General features: G+C 30.4%; 2 protein-coding genes across 2 annotated transcripts in view; both read right to left on the reverse strand.

The window, feature by feature from the left end:
- Positions 1 to 24,516, reverse strand: part of LOC136985018 (SMC5-SMC6 complex localization factor protein 1-like) — a 386,884-nt gene that overhangs the window by 239,347 nt on the left and 123,021 nt on the right. The gene's annotated exons all lie outside the window — the stretch shown is intronic.
- Positions 22 to 22,887, reverse strand: RfC4 (replication factor C subunit RfC4). The gene is made up of 9 exons (XM_067282235.1): positions 22,742 to 22,887; positions 20,980 to 21,049; positions 13,565 to 13,606; positions 13,343 to 13,449; positions 5,929 to 6,030; positions 3,974 to 4,074; positions 1,643 to 1,800; positions 417 to 482; positions 22 to 345 (listed from the first exon to the last, which is right to left on the reverse strand). The coding sequence occupies exons 1-9, from the start codon at positions 22,831 to 22,833 to the stop codon at positions 37 to 39; spliced, it is 1,047 nt and encodes a 348-aa protein (XP_067138336.1). The 5' UTR covers positions 22,834 to 22,887; the 3' UTR covers positions 22 to 36.

Genomic DNA, 24,516 nt, shown 5'->3' on the forward strand with positions numbered 1-24,516 from the left:
ACTTTATCTACAAAAAAAATATTTAAAAAAAAATACTTATTTATTTTCAATTAAAGTTGAAGCTTTTTCACAAAGCCGAGCTAATAATCCAGACATCTGTAATAAAGACTGAACTCCTTTGACTATTTTCATGTGTGTATATCCAATTTCTTTGATAAATTCTAATTTTAAATATTCTGGCATGGAATGATTTTTACAGACACGAAAGACATTTGTAATAATATCTTCTGAAGCATATCCCAATTTCCAGAGATGAGCCATTATCTTATAAGCATCATCTATATTAGCATTTACACAATGGGTCAGCATGTCTTTAATTAGCAATGGATGTGGTTCATCACATACCTGAAATATTTAAAACATGATTACGTAAAAAGGAAAATTCTGTCAGGAAATTTGATTTGATGTAATATTACCTTAAAAACATTTTCACTAGATACATGGCCAAATCCTGAAAATGTTGATTGTAAATTATTCAGAGCCTGAAATAAAATTCAAACAAAAGAATGTCTGTAAAATATTTTGGACTAATTGATTTAAAACATAATTAACATTAATATTTAGTTGAAAGAAAAACTGACAGAATTGATTCCTGTTGAAAATTCTTGCATGTTTTTTGTAATTTTTAAAATTTATTATTACTACTAAATATATCAATTCATTAGAAGTCAGTTTTCTTTCAACTAACCTCTTTTATATGAAGTGTTGTTAGTTATTCATTTGTATTCAGTAAACATTTTATTTTAAGATTCAAATAATTTGAAAGAAATTATTGTATATAATTCTCAAATCTAAATTAATTTTTTTAAAGTTACCCATTTACTTGAGCATAAGAAAAGATAAGAATTTAATTATGATTAAAAATTATTTTTGTATTTAACTTTCAACTTAACTGTTTTGTAAAGTGAACTAACTAACTAATTAATTAATATTAGTTAGTTCTAATTTTAGTCAAATGAAAGAATTAAAATCAATTTCAGTTATAAGTACAATTTAATAGTTGTTTGGTTAATAAACAAATCTAGAAGATACAGAAAATTAAAAAAGCCCTAATTATAAAATTATAAATGACAAAATAAAAGTTAATGTCAAAATTTCTTAATATAAAATAATAAGATTAACACATTACAAGCTGATTTTATCAAATGCAGTTTCAAAAGAAATTTGATATATACAGTATCTTTGTCTTTTTTATAAATAATAATACTTAATAATTTAGAAAATTTACATTAATCTATATAATAAATGATATAACTCGATTATTCATTCTAAAATTTTAGATGATGGCTCATTAATGTTGACCACTCTGATTGATATATTTTCTTTAAAGATCCATATCAATGATGTATTAGTTTCTTACTGTTAAATTGTATACTAAGTAATTTATAGTTATTTAAAAGCTTATATTTTACTCATTAAACAAAACAGCTTGTAATATATTGCATTTAAATTTATTTTACTAATTTTTAAACTTTGAGTTAAGCTGAGTACATATAAACCAATATACCTGAACAGACACCTGTCTGGTATAGCTGAATATATGATGAAAAAACTAACAGTTCTGTTACTACATGTTCAGGTTTATCAGTAAGTGTACCCAGCTTTATGCTTTTAATATCTACAAATAAAGATTAAAAATTACCTGTCTCATATCACCCTGTGCTGTAAATACTATTGCTTCTAATCCATCATCTGTATGGCTGACATTCTCTTTCTCACATACTTGCATTATTTTTTGTAGGATTTCTGCATCGCTTAGTTTATTAAAACGAACCATTGCACATCTTGATTGAATTGGTTCTGTTAAATAAAAATTCATTTATTTATTATTCAGTTTGGTTTTACAATTGTAATTCAAATTATTATATAATTATTTCTCTAACTTGAATTTAAAGATAAAAATATTTAAATTTAAAACTACGCTTTCTAATTTTGAGTTTTTTATTTTTAACTGTTCTAATATAGAATATAGATATTTTTCTATGTACTGTACTGTACATGAATCTGTGCATGTATGAGAGAGAATAATAGTTGTCTGAATTCTAATAGGACTACATATACTAGTGCCAACTAAATTAGCTTTGTATTGGATTGCCTTCTATTTGATAAAAGTTATTTTTTTATCTGTATTATCTCAATAATTTCTGATGCTTTGTATCTATCTAGTTAATTTACATACACATAAAGTGTATAATTTTGGTATCTGTTACAATCCAAGAGAGATGAAATGACTTAGGAACTATAGTAAGTTGGTGAAAATTTAAATCAAGCATTTGTAAACAACTTGCCAGAATCATAATCAAAGAAAACTATTCTAAACAACAAAAATAAGATAATTTCTTAATTTCTGACAACTACTGAGATCTCATTTCCATAAAAATAATTGATATTCTTAGTAATGATGAACAGATGGTTCTCCCATCATTTCAATTGAAACTTATGGGACTTAGGTCTAAGAATTGTATTTTTTACCAATTTCTTAGCCCTCTATTATACTCTCTCAAGAATTCAGCTATCAATAATTGAACAAATATCTAATTTGAACTAAGATTTTTAAATTTTGTAATTGATAACATCTTAATTTTCACTGATGCAACTTTAAAATCATTATCATGTAATTACTTTGTCTGATCTAAATTTGTTGTAATTTGTTTTTATCTTTGAGTTCAATAATAATTGTTCTGAAACAATTTGATTATTAATCAAATTATTTAAGAACATTTCTCTTGCTTAAAAGTATTTAATCATATTCTTGTCTTGAATTCATTTTACTGTAGAATATCTACATCTTGTTCAGAAAGGAAAAATTGAACAATGAAGTTTTTAAATTTTCTGCTCAGTTGAATTTTCAAAAATCATGTTAATTTTCTTTTTTCAACATAATTTTAAATAAAATCATGTTTAACTTTAATGTTTTTTTTATTTTACATCTTTTCTCATATCAGTCTAATAAATTATTTTATATATTGGGTTGAGCAAAAAATCTTATTCAATTTTTTTAAATAAAAATAATAATAAGATTTTAAAGTTAAAAAATTATATATGAATGTTTGTTTTCTAATGAAGTTAATCACTTTAGCTCATCTATTGGATATATCTATTGTTCCGTGTGCAAAAATTTCTTAGAAACGTTTTTTGAAGAAAAGTCCTCAATAGTTATTCACATTGCAACATTTCAATAACTTAGACAAACTATTCTGGAGAGAATAAGTGTTAATCTGAAGGTGCAAGATAAAGATTAGGAGAATATGGGGAGTGGCACAAAACATCCCACCTAAATTCCAATAATTTTTCTCTACTGGTTAAAGATGTCTGTATGATCTAGTATTGTCATCACAATAGCCACACACTTCTTACTAATGCTGGCCATTTTTCTTTGATGACTGCCTTTCAGATTATCAAGTTGAGAACAGAATGTCTCTGTATAAAAGATCTGATTTTGAAGAGGCAATTCATAGTAGATATTTCCTGCTAAACCCATCAAATGCCAATTATAATCTTTTTTGGATGTGACTGGTTTTTGACTGTATTGCAGGAGTCAGTTTACTTTCTCCTCAATTTTTTTTTTTTTTTGGCTGCACATTATCATACACAATCCAATTTTTGTCACCAGTAATTAGTTGCTTCAAGAAATGATCCATCAGGTTATGTTTCAGCAGCAAATCACACAAATATTCTTGGATAAGTCCCATAAGTTTCAAGATATTGAGTGAGCAAATCTACGTAATTTGCTCGCTCAATTGATCAGATTTGTCTTACTCAAACACCATAGCATATGTATCCAAGTAGTGTAAATGGCCAACAACCAATCCCAGAGCAATAGTTAACACCTCTATTATTTCCTTGATGGTGTTATCTTGAATTAATGCAGCAATTGCATCATCAACAACAAATAAACAAACTTTTTGATCAAACCAATAGATTTAATTATAACAATAAAACTTTAATTTTATGTAATATATTAAATAATTACCAATGATTTTGTCTGATGTATTGCATGCTAATGCAAATCTAGTTGTTTTAGAATATATTTCCATTGTTCTTCGCAATGCTTGTTGAGCTCCTTCAGTCATACTGTAAAAATATAAATGAATAGGTTTTTGAAGAATTCTGTAAACTTTTCTAATAAATAAAATATTTTTATTCTGTTATTGATTGATTATTTGATTATATTTAACTACTAAACATGACAATAGTTAGACTTTTTTGATTTATTATTATTAAACCACAAAATATTTTCTCTAAATTTCAAATCTAAGATTTGGACTATTTTGGAAAATCTTAATTTTCTTAATCCATAAAAATCCAATGTAAATTTTTTGTGGAACAAGAAAATTGTGTAAATTTACATCTTTCATTTATTAGAAATAACAACCTTTTGAAATTTGATTTTATGCATGAAAAATCTAATTTAGCCCATTTTAATAGTCTTAAATAAGATCTTTAAATTTCATTTCTTTTCATGCATTGATATGCTATATCAATGCATCATCCATCAATTACAATAAACATTTGCCAAAGTATAAATTTTTGAATCTACTCTATTGTTTTTTCTATTCTGTAAACTTTATAAACTTTTATGAAATTTTTCTTTACATCTGAGATTAATTATTAACAGAAAATAAATCCACAACATATAATAATGTGTATAACTGTAATGCAATTCCTTCTAAATTATATCATCATCAAATATGCCAATAAGTTTCTTTACTTTTATTTGTAATAACTGGTAATCTGTTCAAAATTTTTAAACCAAGTATTAGTAAGCTGAAAATAATTTTATATAATGCTATTTTTTTACTAAAGAAAAATAATCACAGTCCTCATTTTATTTTATCAATCCAAAAGTATAAAATTTTGATCACAAAACATAACTTAAATGGCTTTTGAAATTTTATTATCATTAAAAACAACCTATTCTATATACAAACTTCAGTTAGAATTTTTTTCTTATTTAAAATTAAAATCTGTCCAATAAGCCAAAGATATATCTGATGCATTACAATGTAATGCCCTACATCAGAAATAATAAAGCATTTGGTCCTTGTTAATAGCTTGTTATTCTGTAATAATAAAAACATATAACAAATAAAACAAAATATTAAAGTTCCAAATGAAATCAAAACTCCATTCTTCTTACAGTTCATCATTCTATTCACAAGCTGTTCTAAGCCAATAATTCTCTACAAATTCAAAACATATTCTTACATCCCATCTCAGATGAATTTGATTTCTCTTTTGGATAAAATTGGAATTTATAAAAAAATAATGTCCTGACAATACTAATGTTTCATATTTGTTTTTATTAAACAAAAATGTATGATCAAATTAGAAATATATTTAATGTATTATAACACATACTATAACACCTCTTTGTCCTAAATAGAAATCAAAATATGCTTGATAATTTGATTTTTAATGAAGCTTTTCTTAGTGAATGATAACAAATAAAAGTTATAGTTTCAAAAGAATTTTCAAAATTGCTTAATTATTTATTACGTAACAGTGCTAGATTTAGCCTGCCACACAATACAATTTACTTTGGCCTGAATGATACAAATCATGAATGATAAAACTCCTGATTTTTTTTTATAAATTAAAATCATACAATTTCCTAATATGTTTAATTTTCCCTAATAAAGTGAAGGAAAGAAATACATCCTATACTTCTACAGATAGGATTGTAACGATAGATATGTCAGATGATATGTATTCTTCAAAAAATAATTTTTATACACTTGGAATATATAAAAATGTTGGTTGACTACTTATAACTATTGTATAATTTGGTCTGTTGATCAAAAATTTCATCACTGGATTAAACTAAATTACATAGAATTATTTTCATTTGGTATGAATTGTGTCTATGCAAAAATACAAAACTTAAAACAACAGATATTTTTTTGTAAATATTTATTGACAAGTTACCTGTCTGCTTCATCCAAAATAATAATTTTATGTTTTCCTTTTGGCAAAGTAACTTTTTGCTGTGCAAACATCTTGATTTTATTTCTTACAACATCAATTCCCCTAAAAATAAATAAGATTTATAATAATTATTGTGATATTTATTGCAATAATTTATAATATGAAAGAAGATTAAATATAATGTAAAACAGCAAAAATAAACTTTATAATGCACTATTGTTCTGTACAATAGTACAATAGTAATCAAAAACAAATACCTGTTCGGTTGATACTTAAAAAAACCAACTTTTTTCCCCTGTATTTTTAAAGTACCTTATTATATCTTCACTAATCACTTGTGAAGGAGAGTGCTCATGGTAATATTCACCATAAGTCAAATCTAGAGCAAGATTTAAATTGTATGGTCAGTTAAAATCAGCATTCATCATGCATTAATTCTAGATTCAACTTTGAAATCTGAATCATGATTTAATTCGCCACTATTGGTGAGTCAATTCTCAAATTACAGATTAAGGTATGTGTTACTTGAATTCATAAAACAACATGGACATATTCAAATTTTACAACAATTTTAAACTCTTACAAGTTGAAAATAAAGCAGGGCTGTGGAGTAGGTAGATTTTTACATGACTCCGACTTTTTCTTACCATTCGACTCCAACTCTGACCAGGGGCGGACTTGTTAACAAAGTAGGCCCGAAAATTCTGATGTCATCACGTGACCTCAGAATATTAGCTTCAATAAATATAGTTCTAATAACGATAGGATGTAGAAACTTTTTTATTCCAAAGCTAAAATAGTCCTCTAAGTAATGAGTCAATACAATAATTTTTACTTTTCCAGCTGTTATATATAACAGAGGAAAAGTGTAGCAATCGGTCGAAAAATGATCCCACCCCAAGTTTTTCATTTTTGGACTCAGGACACCTCGCAATGTCGAGATTCAAAGATTCGGGTTTTTTTCCTGTATGTACGAATGTTAGATTGTATGGAAGGCAAGATTTTGAATCGGAGTCGGCTGGTTTAACACAGGAGTTATTAAGCTTGAAAATAGTTCAACTAAATCAGTTGGTACACATTCTAACATCCGTGCATACAGAAAAAACCCCAAATGCTTTTGCACTTCTCTATGTTTCGAGGCTTCCCAAGTCCAAAAGAGTAAAAATTTGAGAAAGTCATTTTTTGACTTTCCTTTGTTATAGGCCTATACTGTATAACAGTTGGGAAAATAATAATGACAACGATTCTGATTATTTTTTTTAAAAATATATAAAATAAAACGATTTTAAAAAATTAATTAAACATTAAAATTTGACACATCTACTGAATATATAAGTTCACATTTGTTGACTTGTTTGATGATGGCATTGGTATTTGGTAAGAACATATGAATAAAAATAGTAAATACATTCTTATACAAACAAATTAGTTTAATAAAAATGTTGTACATAATATACGAGTATATTGGGTAATATATAAGTATACAGATATATTAAACTAAGTCAAGAATGAGAAATATAACATTTAGACTGGTAAAGAAAGAGGTTGCTTATTTTGCCATGTTGATTAATTTATTATTTTTCTCTCTGTTATAAACTCAATTACTCCTTACAAAAAAAAATCACTTCTATTAAATCAGCATTCACTGAAGCTCTTAAATCATATTTAATAATTTTAAGAGTGGAAAATAAACGATCTATTGAAACTTGGTTGGTGGCAATGCTGTGACAATCAATGTTGTATTTTGGATAATATCTGGATAGTGCAGTATTGCCGTTTTCACATCCAAACTTCAAGAGTGGCCAATGTGATTTATTTTTTCCAGTGCATAGTAAATATCATCTTCAAATTTTGTAAGGCTTCCTTTTCTGTCTGTACTCATATTAGAACTCAAGTTTAATTTTGAGGGTAGAGACGAGTTTAAAAAAAAAAACCTAGCAGATGAGCCAGATGTTGCTCACGCAAAAAGTAATGATAACAAAGATTAAGATATTTAGATTATAGCTGATTTTACCCGTTTTCACTGGGTGCAAGAATTAGGTCCTCTCTCTTCTGAGACTAATTAGAGAATTTTTAGATGGGTCTAAAAATATGTTTGATTTTTGCAAAAAACGCAAAAAACCACATCTAAAATAGTACGATAGAAACAGAGTTCTTCAGGGTAATCCTTAACCCTCTCCCTCTCCCACTCATGAGAGGAATTTCGAAAAATCCCTTCTTAATGTACGGTACATTCTTATGATGTATCCTAACTGTGTACCAAATTTCAACTCCTAACCGTTTGAACTCTGAGATTATTATTATTATTATTATTATTATGTTGGGTTAAGTTAGATATACTCGGTTAACACCGGTGGCTAAGTACTATGCCGGACCAAACTCAAGGCATAGTAACCAAAACAGAAATTAAAGAAGTGTATCAGTGTGTGTGTCTGTATTCAGGAATTTTCTCACAATATGACATGTATTCAATATAGTGGCCTTCTGTAGAGTGATATATGTGTTTCTATTCAATTCTAATGTGCCCAGGCTTTTGTGTAGTGTGTGTGGTATGACACCTGTAGAGGAGAGAACAACAGGTACAATAAGCACCCTATCCATCCTCCACAGATGCCTTATTTCTTGGGCGAGTTCTGTGTACTTGCTAATTTTTTCAGTGCATGCGTTTTGTATATTGTGAGTGTTTGGAATGGATATGTCTATAACGTATGTGATTTTATTGTGTTTGTCAATGAGTGTGATGTCTGGTCTGTTGTGGTAAATTGTTTTATCTGTGATTATGGCTCTGTCGTAGTACATTTTGTGCGTGTTGTTTTCCAATACTGTCTGTGGAATGTATTTGTAGTATGGTTCGTGGATGTCTACTAATTTGTGTTTCTTTGCAAGCTCTTGGTGTATTATATTTGCCACTTGGTTATGTCTGTGTAAATAATCTGTCTGTGCCAAGAGCTTGCAACCAGAGGTGATGTGTTGTATAGTTTCTGGCATGATGTGACATTTTCTGCATGTGTCATTTGTGAGTGTTGCATCTTTGAGTATGTGTTTTCTGTAGTTTTTAGTATTTATGACCTGATCCTGTATGGCAATCATGAATCCTTCCGTCTCCCCAAAGAGGCATCCCCGAGCTAACCAGCTGTTTGACGCAGTTTTGTCAACAAAATCCTGGGCCAGATCGTAAGGATGCCTGCCATGGAGTGCCTTTCGAGCCCACGATTGCTTAATGGTGTCTATGCTTTTTATATGTTGTGTTGTGTCCATATGATGTGAGTGTAAGTTTAATGGTGTGTTATTCGAGTCTGCTAGAGTTACTGCTTTATGTAATTGTGATGTTTCTTGTTTTTTGTAGAAAAACTCTCGCAGTGACTGTATTTGTTTGTAGTGAAGGTTAACTATGTCAATCAGGCCACGTCCGCCATCTTTACGTGGAAGGGTTAATCTTTCTGTGGCAGATTTAGGATGATGTTGTTTATGCTTAGTAAGTGTTGTTCTTGTTTTCCTTTGGAGTTGCTCAAGATCAGTGTGAGTCCAATGTATAACTCCAAAAGAATATGTGAGTACTGGGATGACATATGTGTTTATTGCTTTAACTGTGTGTTTTGCATTTAATTGTGTTCTGAGAATAGCATTTAACCTACTTTGGTATTCTTTAATTAATCTTTGCTTTATTTGTGTATGTTCTGTTAGTTTGGCCTGTTGGAATCCTAAATACTTGTAGAACTCGCCCTCTTCCATGGATTCAATAACGTCTCCATTTCCAAGTGCAAAATCTTCTTTCTTCAGGATTCCTTTTTCTATGTGAACTGTTTTGCATTTATCTAGGCCAAATTCCATTTGTATGTCCTTGGTGTATGAATGTGTGATTTGTAGGAGTTGATGAAGTTGTTTTTGTGTGGATGCATAAAGTTTTATGTCATCCATGTACATGAGATGTGACAGTGTAAACTGTGTTGTTTTTTTGTGTCTGATATTGTAACCATATTGCGTGTTGTTTAACATGTTGGATAATGGGTTCAGGGCTAAGCAGAACCAGAGAGGACTCAAGGAATCTCCTTGAAAAATTCCTCGCCTAATAAAAATTTGGTTTGTTTGTATGGAAGTGTTATGGGCCCTGAGATGTAGTGTTGTTCTCCAATGCTGCATAGTGTTTTGAAAGAATGCAATGAGTGATGGATGTATTTTGTACATGTGTAGGATATGTAGCAGCCAACTGTGTGGAACACTGTCGAATGCTTTTCTGTAGTCTATATATGCCATGTGTATGTTTCTGTGTTGTCTGTGTGCTTGCCGTAGAATGACTGAATCTATGAGTAACTGTTCTTTGCATCCCCTGTGGTTTCTACGACAACCTTTTTGTTGTTCTGTTAGAATGTTGTGTTCTTCAACGTGTTTGTATATTTTGTTTGCAATACAGGATGTCAATAATTTGTAGAGTGTTGGAAGACATGTAATTGGTCTGTATTGTGTGGGGTCTGTGGTATTGTTGTTTTTAGGTTTCATGTAGGTGATGCCCTGAGTAAGAAAATTTGGCATGTCTTGTGGATTGATGATGATGTGTGTTAGATGTTTAGCTAGTTCCTGGTGCAGTGATGTAAACTTTTTGTACCAGAAATTGTGAATGTTGTCTACACCAGGTGTCTTCCAGTTGTGTGTTCTGTTAACAGTGTATTGGAAATCATGTATGTTTATTTCAACACAGGGCATAGTTGGTATGTTGTGCAAGTTTCTGTTCTCCTCCTCGATCCAGCCTGCATCAGCATTGTGCGTGACAGCACTGGACCAAAGAGAAGACCAATATGTTGTGAGTTCTTCTTCTGTTGGTGTGCCACTGTGCTGTGTATCAGTGTTTGCTTTGTTATTAATTTGTCTGTAAAAGAGTTTTTCATTGTTTGTAAATAATTTATTTTGTTGTTTTCGTAGTGTACATGTTTTGTATCGTTTGAGTCTATGTGCTTTGGCAGCAAGTTTTTGTTTTAGTGTATCAATGTATTCTGTAATGCGTGTGTTGTGATGTTCATGTTTTGTGTGTGTTTTTATTTTCTTGAAAATGTTTTTGAGCTGTTTCCTTAATTTGGGTGTTATGTTGTTTTTAGTGTATTGTGTTAGCCTGCCTAATTGCTGTCTAATGTCATTTATTTGTGTTTCTATTCTTCTCTGCCAGGCAGGCTTGTGATAGTATTGTGTTTTCTGTGTATTTGTCTGTGACTGTATTTTCAGTCCATGGTGTGTCACTACTGTGACTGCCCCAGCATAAACTAATGTATGAATGTCTGCGAGTGTAGAAATTGAATGAATGTAGTGTGGTAGTAAGTGAGTGTTTACATAATTTAGTGTTTTTCCTACTTCCTTTGACGTGTTGATTTTTGGTATTCGTGGTCGTTGTGTGGGATCTGTACCTGTATATTTAGTGAGTGTTTCCTGAAATATAAGTGAGAGCGTATTAACTAAATTCATGTCTATGTTATCAGTGATGGATGAAGAAGTGTCTGTAGTATCATTAGTGGTAATTGTTGTATGTGTGTTATTATCAATGCTTGTTGCTGGATTATCCTGACAGGTTACATGATCTTCATTAATGTTAGATGTTTCTGTCTGTTGATGTATTTGATCAGCAACCTGTTGTTTGATAAGTTCAAGTGTTGTTTGTGGAATAAGGTTGTTGTGTATAATTGTTCTTTTTTGATCAACAACCCTTTGTTCGGTGACAGTGAGATGAGGATACTGTTGTGTGAATCTATGGTGTAGTTGTTGTCTGTATGCTGTCATGTTTGTTTCGAGTTTTGTGATGGTGTAATAAGTACAGATGATAAACTCGTTCATTTCTACTGTCCATTTCATCCGTTGGCGTGGTTTTCCAGCCTTTGTGGTCTGTGGATGCATTGCCACAGAAACACCAAGGCTGGGTTGGTTCCTCACATCTGTTGAGGGCATTGCAGTAGCCATGCTTGGGCCGGTGCTGCTTTCGCCACCGGTAACCAAGGGAGACTGTGACCTATTTTTCGAACGTGAGCCTCTGCCTAACCCACGAACGCGGACCTTGTTAACCCGGGCGACGTCCGAGCCGGTATCACACTTTGATCTAGTTATTACCATGATGAATATCTCCACAGAATGTGGGCGTGGTCACTCTTAGCTTCATTTCTCCCCATAGACCTTACTGGCATGGGTGTCCCTACCAGGAGCTTGTGCTCCAGCCTGCATTGCCCTATGGATCAGTAAAATTACTGGGCTCTCCCACCACGACCAGGTGGTGACCACGGGAGAGTTATTATTATTAAAATTATTATTATTATTATTATCATCCTATCTTGATTACATTATAAGATTGTGAATGCTAATAATGAGTAAAATATTCATTAAGTCTGACCACACTGGAAATATGACACATGACCCTTACTATGTCTCTACCCTGTCGACCTTTAATTAAGAACCAAAATTTAATAGCATTAATGCCCTTTATACACACGCTACTGTGCCAAATTTTGTTTCTTATACTTTACTCATTCTGAGATATTGTTTAATAGTTCAGAACAGAATGAAGAAATTAAACAAATTAGACACCAACATACGCACGTGGACGTGTGAATTTTTCCCTTTATTTGACATTTTTTGGGTTTGCGAGATCTCCAAATGTATAGATTTGCAAAAAACTCGGAGAGTCAAATGTGACACGATTCAAATACTTTTTCGTTTTTTATATACATAACAAGTTGGGAAGGTAAAAAGGAGTCGGAGTCAGGGAGTATTTTTGACGACTCCGACTCCAATTAAAATACCAAAACTCCACAAATCTGACTTTGAAGTTAGCCAGTATGTTTTTCCAGCAATACAGTCACAAACAAATAAAACTAGAAAACTATAAAAGGAAATGAAATTAACAACTGGCACATAAGAATTCATCATCTATACCTATTACAAAATAATTATTCTACAGGGTGGGAAAGAAAGTCACTTAACACTCATGCTACAGTTTATAGAATGTACCCAAAGTTAATTTGCTCATGACAGAAACACAGAAACACATAGACCAAGTGACCCACATCAATCTGTTAGATTGATGTGTGTTACATGATGCATGGCCACCATCTTGAATGCAACTCCAAAACTGTAAATGGAAAGGAAGTCGTATGACACATCATTTAGGCTCAGAATGTCACAAGAAATTGATTGATGAAAGATTTATTGGCCTACCTCAAACAGTTACAGAGTTATACACATTACATGATGTGCTCAATGTACTGTACATTCTTTGGGTACATTCTATATTCTGTAGCATGGGTGTTAAATGACTTTCTTTCCCACACTGTAATTTTATATTTATTGAATTAGCTTGTTGCAAAACTAAGCAGTATTTAACTCATTCATAATAAATTCAATTATACAATTTAAAGTAACTAGTTCACAATATTTACATTACCTGTCATTAGATGCATTTAATTCTAATACAGCATCTTTGAAAGCTGGTCCAAGCATTTCTCTTGCCAAACAAAGAATTGTAGTCGTTTTGCCCACTCCTGGCGGACCCTTTAAAATAAATAAATGGATTACTAGAATATAATAGAAACAAAATTATACTGATTTCATACAATGGTATAAGCACCAAAATGAAACAAATTACAATCACATTTAATGTACTTACAGCTAAAATAATATTTGGTAGGTTTCCTTCTTTTGCAAAAATCTGTAAAATTTATAAATTGTTATTATAAATTATGTAAATAAATACTTTTATTCATATTATCTAAATATATAAAATTACATGTCCTGACCGACTGATTGATTCATCATCGCCCAGAGCAAACCGCTGAACCTAGAGGTGAAATTTGGTACACAGTTAGGGTACATCATGAAAATGCACACTAAGAAGGGATTTTTCGAAATTCCCCGCAGGGAAGAGGGAGAGGATTAAGGCTTAACCTGAAGAATGGCTTCTACTGTACTATTTTAAATGCAATTTTTTTGTTTTTAACTATGTTTAGTCTTCATTGAGTTTTGTATTTATTGAGTACTTAGGTGTATTAAATTGATAACATTTCAGACATTGTTATAAATATTTTCATATATTTTGATTTTTTAACCAAATGTTCGAACCATTTTAAATTCAAATTTGTTATTGCATATTGGTTCGATTATAGAACGATTGTAACGTTCCAGAAAATTGATCAGGTTGAAGATGTTCGTTTGAAGCAATAAAATGATTCTCCGCAATAAGGGACATGTGTTATATAACAATTACTATGGTTGTTGAAGATTACCATTGATAGTAATAACTTAATTTCCAAACGTACAATATTTTACCAAATCAATCAAATTGCTTGCCCAAGCAATGTTGAGCTCATTTGCTAGTTTTATATAATTTAACATATTCTTATTGATCAAAATAGTTAAATATAAAATTTTCATAATGAAACATAGTATCAATACAGTAACTACACTAATGTAATGTATCAGAAATTGACACTAGACTTCTAAAATTCATAAATTCTATAAAATTCAATTTAGTTTCAAGTTTACCATGTCTCATCTCAAACATTTTATGAATATACAGGTATACCTTACCTTACGTTGGTAATTGGCTCCAGGAGAGGCAACTTAAGTCAAATTTACTTGTCACTGGACTAAACCACAAATAACCATTCCCAGTTCGGTATTTTATTTATTAATGCATTTTTAATAATATATGGTTAATAAGAATCTATTTTAAGCTTACAAATTACTTTTCCCTGTACTATATTAAGAACTAAAATTTATCTAAATTTACAAATACATGTACAGTATGTACATACTTGTAAATGTACATGTTTACAACTTGACGATGTTTACAGTACATCGCAGACTCTTTATTTGTTAATGTGGTTTGCTCTAAAACATTATAAAATAAAATGATTTTGTAAGGTTAATAATAAACACAGTTATTAAAATTATTTTGCGATAGTAAAAAATAAACTAATTTACATGAAATTTACCAATAAAGACCGCTAAATAAGACAACAACACAGAGTCACAGATGTTTTCATATTTCGTTCTCTAGGATTTATGATGTACGGTATTAACATTTACTGTAAATGTATGTATTTTAATATGATTTTATATACTTTTATTCTTATTTATTGTATAATAACATGATTTTATGTGTTTCTAATGCTTTTCTAGTGTTATTACGACTTCAATATTTGTGGCTGATAGACGTAAAGTTGAATAAAATGATTTAAATCTGATTTTTATTTTTTCATATATATATATATATTTTTGACGAACAACATATAATCGAGAACGACTTAACTTGAAATGACGTAACCCAAGGTATACCTGTATTGAATATATATTTGAAACTAGAATTTAAAATAATTATTCATCTGAAACATACATATACAGTGGGCAAAGGTTGCTAATACAGTGGGTTAGGTTCTTGACTGCTGTCATAAAGCAAATATCATCTTAAAATGAAATGAATCTTTCCCAATTGCCAATGCATATAAAAGCAAACACAAAAAATATTTACACTATCATTTACTAAGTGTGCAGTAGCACTAGGCCTAAAAACTCTATGCAAAAGCAAAATAAATTTAAAAAATGCTACGTACTGTAGCACTGAAAATAATAAACATGAATATAATCAAATTTGGAGACAAGTCTGCCCAAGAGGGACCACCATTTATTTTGCGTTTCAGACTAAAAACATACACATATGGCGACAGGCCTTCCTTTTTAGGCTTCATGTCGCCAGTAGTAAAAAAGTCCTTTAAAGAAAACACAAACATCCAATTAAAACTAAAGGAGTCGGTGACATACAGACGTCTCTCTTCAACCATCCGGCCAGTGGGTGTTTCCGCTTTTTATCTGCTGGAACAGGCGCTGGAAAATGCAAATTTTGAAGCTGCACCCTGGCGACAGTACTTTAAAATTTCTTTTTGTCGATTTTTCCGTCCGATGGCGAGATTATTATTAATCAAAAAAATCGACAAAAAGAAATTTTAAAGTACTGTCGCCAGGGTGCAGCTTCAAAATTTGCATTTTCCAGTGCCTGTTCCAGCAGATAAAAAGCGGAAACACCCACTGGCCGGATGGTTGAAGAGAGACATCTGTATGTCACCGACTCCTTTAGTTTTAATTGGATGTTTGTGTTTTCTTTAAAGGACTTTTTTACTACTGGCGACATGAAGCCTAAAAAGGAAGGCCTGTCGCCATATGTGTATGTTTTTAGTCTGAAATGCAAAATAAATGGTGGTCCCTCTTGGGCAGACTTGTCTCCAAATTTGATTAATAATAATCTCGCCATCGGACGGAAAAATCGACAAAAAAAACATGAATATAGTTGAAAAGTGCTATATCAGAAAAGAGCTAAAGTGAAACAGATCTGTATTTATCTATCTACTAAATAGAATGAAATTAAATCTTTGACCCTGACCCCAAAAAGTAAAGCATAACCCAAACAATTTTTTAAAAAAATTGCACAGTTAATTTAAAATTTCTTGACGATAGAAAAATTATGATTAATAAGTATATTTAAGACAATAAGTAAACAGAAAACACGTAAAATAGAATAAAATGAGCGATTATTTATTGTGAGATTATCACAATGCCAGGCTGCAATTTTTAATCATATTTTTAATTTATTTCATTTAAAATATGTGGTCTCCACCTCAAATTAGTAGTATCTTGCCCTGTACATTATACTTTTCCTTTAACAATAGAGTCGTGCCAATCATCTATTAACTGCTTTCAGAGGAAAACTTTTAAATTGAAATAATATGACTTCCAGTGCAAACTATCTAGTTGATCGTGGCCTCCTTCCCCTCCGAGACCAGATAAGGTTTTCATATCTGGTCTCGGATTTCATCTGTCTAATTCTGTTCTCAAGATTAAGGAAAGACAGATGGATGAATGGACGAAAGTGGGAATTTATGGGTCTACAATTTTTTTCAAATTTTAGCCCAATAAAACTGTTTTTTAATTAATTAAATTGTAAATATAGAAGTATATAGAAATATAGAAGTAAAATTCACTAAACTTCAAAACTGTGATGGAATAAATAGCACTAACTCTAACAAAGACACAACATAAATGAAAGAAAGAAAATGGAGACCGGAACTTGCAAACATCTGATCAGAAATGAATGAGAATTTCAATCTCATTGCAATCATGATTAGAATATTTTGTTTTCATAAATATCTTCAGTACCAAAGTGGGGTTTTTGGGGATTTAACCTTCTATTTAGGAAGAATTAAAAAATTAAATAAAAAAAAAACCGTATTTATTTTGTACCTGTGAGGATTAAGCCTAATCCATTCCAGAGAACAAAGCAATTTATGTTTCCCTTCCATTGATTCAATCTGTCCAGAGGTTGGACACTCCACTACGTCACCATTCCCAGAAAGCATGGTATCAAAATAGATCCTCACAAGAGTGAACTGATATCTACTAACAATTGACTGAGGGAGATACAAACCCAGTCTTTAAGTCTCTTCTGTCTGATTTGGGTCCCTTATGAAGGAAGAGACGAGAGAAAGACAAAAGTAGACCATGTGAAAATCAAGGTCTCGACTAAGTTCATTGACAGAGACTGAATTGATGAAGGAAGAGGATTGGCCTGGGTGGTGAAGGAAACTCCAAGATTAAGTGGAATCAGTGTGCAGGTCACTGATGTGTATAAAGCCTGCACATAGGCCTCATCAACATCATATTGAGTATTTTGTCTCATATATGGAGAAGAGAGAGAAAAGGAAACAACTTCTATTGAATTCTTGTATAACAGATATTCATAATTTGTTTTAGTTGACTTTCTGCAAAACTACAAAAATTTCCAAGAGCTTGCAAATAAGCAACTTCTCTCTTGTTCACAATACAATAATTTAATCTTTTGTACATCCTAAAGGAATTTACTGTTTTGATATTGTCTCATTATTAGTTTCTTTAAAAATATATTAATAGCTTTATCCCACAGAAACTTTGAAGTAAGATCAACATCTTCAGTTTCTTCCATTTGTTTATTACAAAATAATATATTTAGAATTTGTTAGAATGTATCATAGCACAAATTTCAAAAATTCTATTGTACTACATTTACAACTGCATTAACAGAGCAATATCATTATGTTCCAATTGTTATCTTTTAGATGAAAAATTTTGGTAAGAAATAGAAATTTGCAGAATAATATGACTACAATCTCAATTCTTTTAGTAAATGAATACAATAAGCATACAGTAAATAGAAAAATATTTTAGAGTCAGAATTCCAAACAATTTCCAGTACACTTCATGTATTCTAAACCAGCAGTCTGCAACCTTTCTGACCTCATGGACCACTAAACTCACAATTTTGAATTTCATGGACCACTATCATGAATTTTTTTAAACTAAACAAAATCTGTAGAATAATGATCATAGAAGTTCAATTTTACTATATTAGTATGAAACTCGTTTGTTTAATTATAATAAATTAATGCAAGCCTAAAGTTTGTTACTGCTTGTTTGAAATAAGTTTATGGATTCTTAGTGCTTTTCCACGAATGACAACAATTGCACTCACAATATTGTTTATTGTTCATTATTTATTGATAACAGTCACTTCGTATTTGGTTTTAGATTCAAATAAAAAGCCCCCAATGAGTGAAAAAAGCAACTAAGCATTTTGCATTTCTTTCGTAATTGATCAATGTCCAAATTTCTCCACGGACCACCCAAATTTTCTCGCAGACCATCGATAGTCCACGACCACCGGTTGCCAACCGCTGTTCTAAACCATTTAAAATAAGAAATGTAGATTAATTACACCAGTCTTTAATATTCAAGAATAAGTTTTGTTCATTCTTTTGATGACTTTAAATTCTGCTTTGAGAATTACGGAATTTCTAACATTTTACTAAAATTATTTGTGATGCTGAAAGAAAAAAAGGTATATTAATAGTAAAAGGTTTTCAAATTTGATATCACAAATATTTTACTAGAGTTAATCATGATTAGAACGAAAAGTAAGGTAACTTTATTAATGTCACAAACTGGTTCTGACTTCTATAATCACTTTCAAACCTTTGCCAGCAAAGTTATTAGTTATTTAATTGTCAAACATTTTCAGCTGTCCAAGTAGCCATTTTCAGGATACATCAAATAGAACAGAACATAAACAGAAATACATAGATTTCAAATTAAATAGAATACACAGATTTGAATATAAAACAACTTAAGAACAAGAATATATCAGGATATTTGGCTAAATTGTTGTAAAACAATAAATAAACAAATAAAGTAAAATGAAAATAAAATAAAAAGTAAATAAAAACAAGAAAAAACAAAATATAAAATAAGCACAGTGGTTATACAAGACTGTATACATACTGTACTTATAGGTTCTTATATAAATGTTTCATAATTAAATAATAATATAAAACTCCAAACTCAACCAAAAAAAACCAGTAGAACAAACAAACACCTGAAAAGCAAACATTTCATCCATTTTTAAAGGACATCATCAGGCTAGTGTTCTAATATGGAATCACACAATTTGCAAACAGTTTAGAACTTTACGTTGCTGCTGCCGATAGGTGGATACATTGTATATATAATCCTGCAGAAATTGCAAGATTTATGTTGGATGGATATATATTTTCCGTGAATTTGGGATTGTGTTATCTTCCTTATAGCTGATGGCCTTTTTTCTTAAAGTTGCCCAGTAAATTTCCATCAACTCAAGATATCTGAGCTGTGTTATGTGTAGAATTTTCGTCCAGTAAAAACGGACTTTCACATCTGGATCTCTGGCATATGCTGATAGGGTAGTGTTTGTTTTACTGGGGTTTTTTTGGTTATTAAGTTAGGAGTTTTACTGATATAACCAGTAAACTTTTCTTGGTTTTTAAATTAAATAATAACTTTGCTGGTAAAAGTTTGAAGTGGGTAATAAACAAATTATTCCACAATTTACTGTATGTAAGTCCAAATATGCTTAAAATATATCTGTGTAAAATGCTGCAACTCATTTCAAATAATTTTATGGTCTAGTACAGTAATGCCAAAACTATGGTATGGGGCAATCGTTAATCTGGCCTGGAAACATACTTGACACAAAACTTATGATAGAAATATGCCTATTTTTTGTATATATGGAATATATAAAATATTTGTGATCTGCATACTAATGACTTATGGGCAATTTAGCCCTCCAATGAAAGTTTGGACACCACTGATCTAGCAAACAAATTTAATCTTCTATTATCTGTACTAAATATTACACCACAAGTACTTACTAAGAATATGATATTCCATAATTAATTTTTATCAAAATCATTAAAAAAATCTGTATGAAAACTAGTGAATGGAATTACTAAAAATTAAAATTTGAACATTAACACAAAAGAATTAGTCATAAAATTAACAATACAAAAATGTATATGTATTATATTACAAATATACAGAATTTTAAACTTTTTCATTTTGGCACACATCACAAATGTAATTAGAATATTCTAGATGTATAAATCTGTCACAATGCAAACACCTATACTTAATCATGTGATTTTTTTATAGTGTAAAATTAAGGTGCATGTTAGATTCAATGATATTTTACATTTGAGTAAACACTAACATATTTAATTAAAAAACAAAATAAAAATAAATGTAAAAATTTTCTTATGCTTAAAAAAAAAACTACAAGTATCATAGAAAAATTTTTTATGTAGTGTATTAAACAAATGTCAGTTTTTTTATGTATAATGTAGTATATTGTTATACAATTTCTACACGATTACATACATTTTGTTAAGATAATTTAGACTGATATTAAAAAAACATAATGAAAACATTTCTCATTTAATAAGATATTTAAATGCACATTCTTGTGTATTTTAGAAATGATAAAATGTGTTAGGGATCATAATATATGTGAAATGTCACACAATGAAAAGTTAATCTTAAAATTTTTTAATTTGTAATTAGTAATACAAGAAATATTTAACACTTGAATGGTCAATAATCTAAACAAAAAACATATGTTTTCAACAACAAAATTATGAATATTACAATAAATGTATGTATTAAAACAAAAAAGAATTTCATTACCTCAAAACGAGATATCATTTCTTCATTTCCAACAACGTCAATAAATCGGACAGGTCGATATTTTTCAACCCTATAAAAAGTATTTTTTTAATTCATAATCATCAATTTAAAATGTAATTAATTATTATTAAATACTAAAATTAATTAATTAGTTGAAATACAATTATCACTTATTTTAATTATAAATTCATGAGTATAAAATGTTAAAATACTACACTTAATGAATTTTTTGAGATTTAAGATGCAAAATTTGTCAAAAAATATATTTTTTTAAAACTACCCTGTGTCTTATTCGTAAAGTTCCAATCTCCCATAGGCTAATGAATACCCTAAACCTTCAGTAGGCTACAGGTACAAGAGTTAGGCTAGATAGAGGTTACCTATCTCTATATAGCCTAACTCTTGAACAAAAATGTTATTGTTTAATTAATATTATTATTTTTTGCTATAACTAAGCAACTTTTGCATGTATTTATGTTAAATATTTTAATGGTAAAATTTAATTGTAAATGCTTTAAATTCCTCTTTTTTTTCCTGATAAATAAAGGTGCACATTTTAGTTTTAATTTTTTAACCAAAGACATGAGATGGCTTAAATTCAATAAACACTTCCCCCTAAATACTGTAAGTTGAAATGCAGGTGTCTTATTTACTGTAAAACTTAGTAACTATAATAGATAAGTAAGGAGTAAACTTATTTTTCCAGATTTTATTATTTTCGAAAAAAAAAACGAATAAAGTGTAGAACAGAAAATTTTGTAAAGTTTATTAAAAATTCAATTATTTCTTTAAAATAATTATAATTTATGTAACTGTTATATATAAAGTTGCCATATATTTTAATTAGATGCATTCTTATGTTATTTTATTTAAAAAATCTTTAATGGACATTATTGATATTTGACAAATATAGTGGAAATTCATCTGAAATGCGTGGCTGTCTGAAAGTTTTCAAAAATAAAAAAAAAGTAGAAAATACAGTGCTATACATACCACAGAGTATATAATACACCAAATACTCTATGTAACTGGAAATCACTACATCATCTTTTAACTGTAGCACCACAAAACTAGGTCATTTACATTACTTTAGATTTTGAGTAAATTAATTTATCTTCAAATACAGTAATTGCATTACACTATTTATTGTTTGAGGCTGGATGGCCGAGCGGTCAAGGTGGCACCTGGGGGACCTGGTATGAATCCGGATGGGTTGAAAAATTCCCAGGAATTTTTCGGGGGCGGTCCATCCAGATACGTCGAGCCCCATCCCTCACCACCCAGCCGCCCCGTTGTGGGCCCAGCCGAACCCATAACGGGCTTGCTAAAAGAGGCCCTCTTAGTGCCCACGGGGCAGAAAGAGTTAAAAAAAAAAAAAACTATTTATTGTTCACTAAACTTCTAAATGCTCGATGTAACCAAAACATAAAAACAAACGAGTTTCTAGATTATCCAAAATATCTCTGGTTTGGATAATCAAGTTTCCACTGTAGAGGCAAAATATAAGAATTTTATGTTATATTTTTAAAACTGTTATTACTAATCACTGAGAAAAAATTTAGATTAACTATATTAATTTATAACGACATCAAATTTGCTATAACTGATATTTTATAAACAAATCAGAAGAGATTAATTTAACTAGAGAAAAATCAACACGTAAACTTTAGACTGTATTTAAAAGCCTACGTTTTATGGTAAATATTGAATTTAAAAGTGAACAGTTATGTTGGAAAGTTTAAAATTATCATTCGTCATTTACCATGGAATGTTTTCTTTTCTCTTTACTTCGCTTGAAATATTCGGATCTTGTTTTATAACCTTCTCATCAACTTCCATTATACTTTCTTCCATTTTAACTCGTTGATAAACAAACCCACACCATTCATAGAATTCCCGCCAACCACTTACCTCGCTACCGCCAGTATGACGTCACCGTAATATACATCATAACAAATATGAAAAATTAAAAAATTATAAATAAATGTAAAATAAAAGTAAATTAAATGTTAATTTTGAAATTTTACTATTTTTAATTAAAATAGTTTCTTTTTCGTTTTTAATCATTTTTGCCTCATGAGGTTTCTTTAATATGTACTGTACTATGAATGAATCACATTTATTTTATTGTTATAACTAATAGCTAAGGATAAAATAAACGTTTTAAATATCAACTTTTTTCTACTCGGATTGTTGCGCGAGGCCCCGGGCGATTGCCCCGCTCGCCACCCCCAAAGGCCGCCATTGGGCAGAGTTATATAGTGATTCGAACGATAGGATTAAATGGAGGAATCGTTGTTCTCAGCCTTTCTTTTCTGATTAGAGCTTAGAATACAACCCTGTCTAACACCCTTTTCTTTTTAGTTTATTTTTAAATAATTTATTGACTTGATGATTCCGGTGGAGATGGTATAGTCGTTGGTGGTGTTTCTGTTAAGATATTAGCGTACGCGGATGACGTGGTCATCGTGGTGGATTCTCCGAGGTCGTTAGAGGTCGATTGGCCTTCTGGATAAGTATTTAAAGGATAATAGTCTACAATTGAATCTCGCAAAATCTAAAATTGTGGTCTTTCGAAAAGGTGGTAAGGCTTCTAAGACTGACAAATGGTGGTTCCGAGGTGTTCCAATTTCGGTTGTATCACAATCAGTGCCGTAACTAGGGCGGTGCCAGCGGTGCCCAGGCACAGGGCGCAGACCCTGGGGGCGCAGAAATGACCTGGACCAAATTTTATATCATAGTTTTGGGGCGTAGTTACAGAAGCTCGCACCGGGCGCATAAAATACTAGTTACGACGCTGATCACAATATAAGTATTTAGGTGTAATTTTTTAAAGTAATGGTTATTTTAATACTCGTGAGGTCTTGTAAAGTTAATGCCGAGATAAAAATGGACAAAGTTATTCATATGTGTCAGTCTGCTAAGTTGTGTAATTTGAAGGATCGGTTAAGGTTATTTAATGCTGTGGTGGGCTCATCTCTTCTGCTTCCGAGGTGTGGGGGTTTCAGGCGGAGAGCTTGGATACAATATTAGTTACTTTTGTTAAGAGAATGTACGTGCTTCCAAGGTGTACTGCTGGTATTATAGTGTCTATGGAGTGTTCATTGATTCCTTTATCTTGAACAAATGTGTTAATTAATTGGATTTTTAGAACGTTGAGTTTAAACGAAGAACGCCTTAGTAAGATCTGTTTGCGTTCTGTCTTGAAACAAGTTGAGTTGCCTTGGTCGAAGTATTGGTTAAATAATTGTTCAAGGAACGGAATCGATTTTGATAATGTTACAAGATGTTAATAGTGTTTATCTATTAAAGTTAAATAATTTTGATAATTATATTTTGAAGTTGAATAATGGTATATTATTAAGTTCGTATTGTGAGTGGTGTAAGAGTTTGAATAAACCCTTTTTGATTGTTCTCTTTAAAATAGTAATTTTTCTTCTAATCTTATGGGCGTATTAATGCAAGTAATTCATTAAAGTTTTTATGTAATTACAGAAGGGGCATTTGCATGTGTGGTGCGGCTGACTCACCATTGGA

The sequence above is a fragment of the Centruroides vittatus genome, unplaced genomic scaffold (genome assembly GCF_030686945.1).
Source record: "Centruroides vittatus isolate TY-2023 unplaced genomic scaffold, ASM3068694v2 contig_943, whole genome shotgun sequence".
NCBI lineage: Eukaryota > Metazoa > Arthropoda > Arachnida > Scorpiones > Buthidae > Centruroides > Centruroides vittatus.

Coding starts and splice junctions, on each gene's coding strand:
- RfC4 (XM_067282235.1), bottom strand. CDS start 22,833: ATGGAAGAAAGTATAATGGAAGTTGATGAGAAGGTTATAAAACAAGAT. Junction 13,607..20,979: donor AAATGATATCTCGTTTTGAG/GTAATGAAATTC, acceptor TAAATTTTACAG/ATTTTTGCAAAAGAAGGAAA. Junction 4,075..5,928: donor ATTTTGGATGAAGCAGACAG/GTAACTTGTCAA, acceptor ATATTTTTACAG/TATGACTGAAGGAGCTCAAC.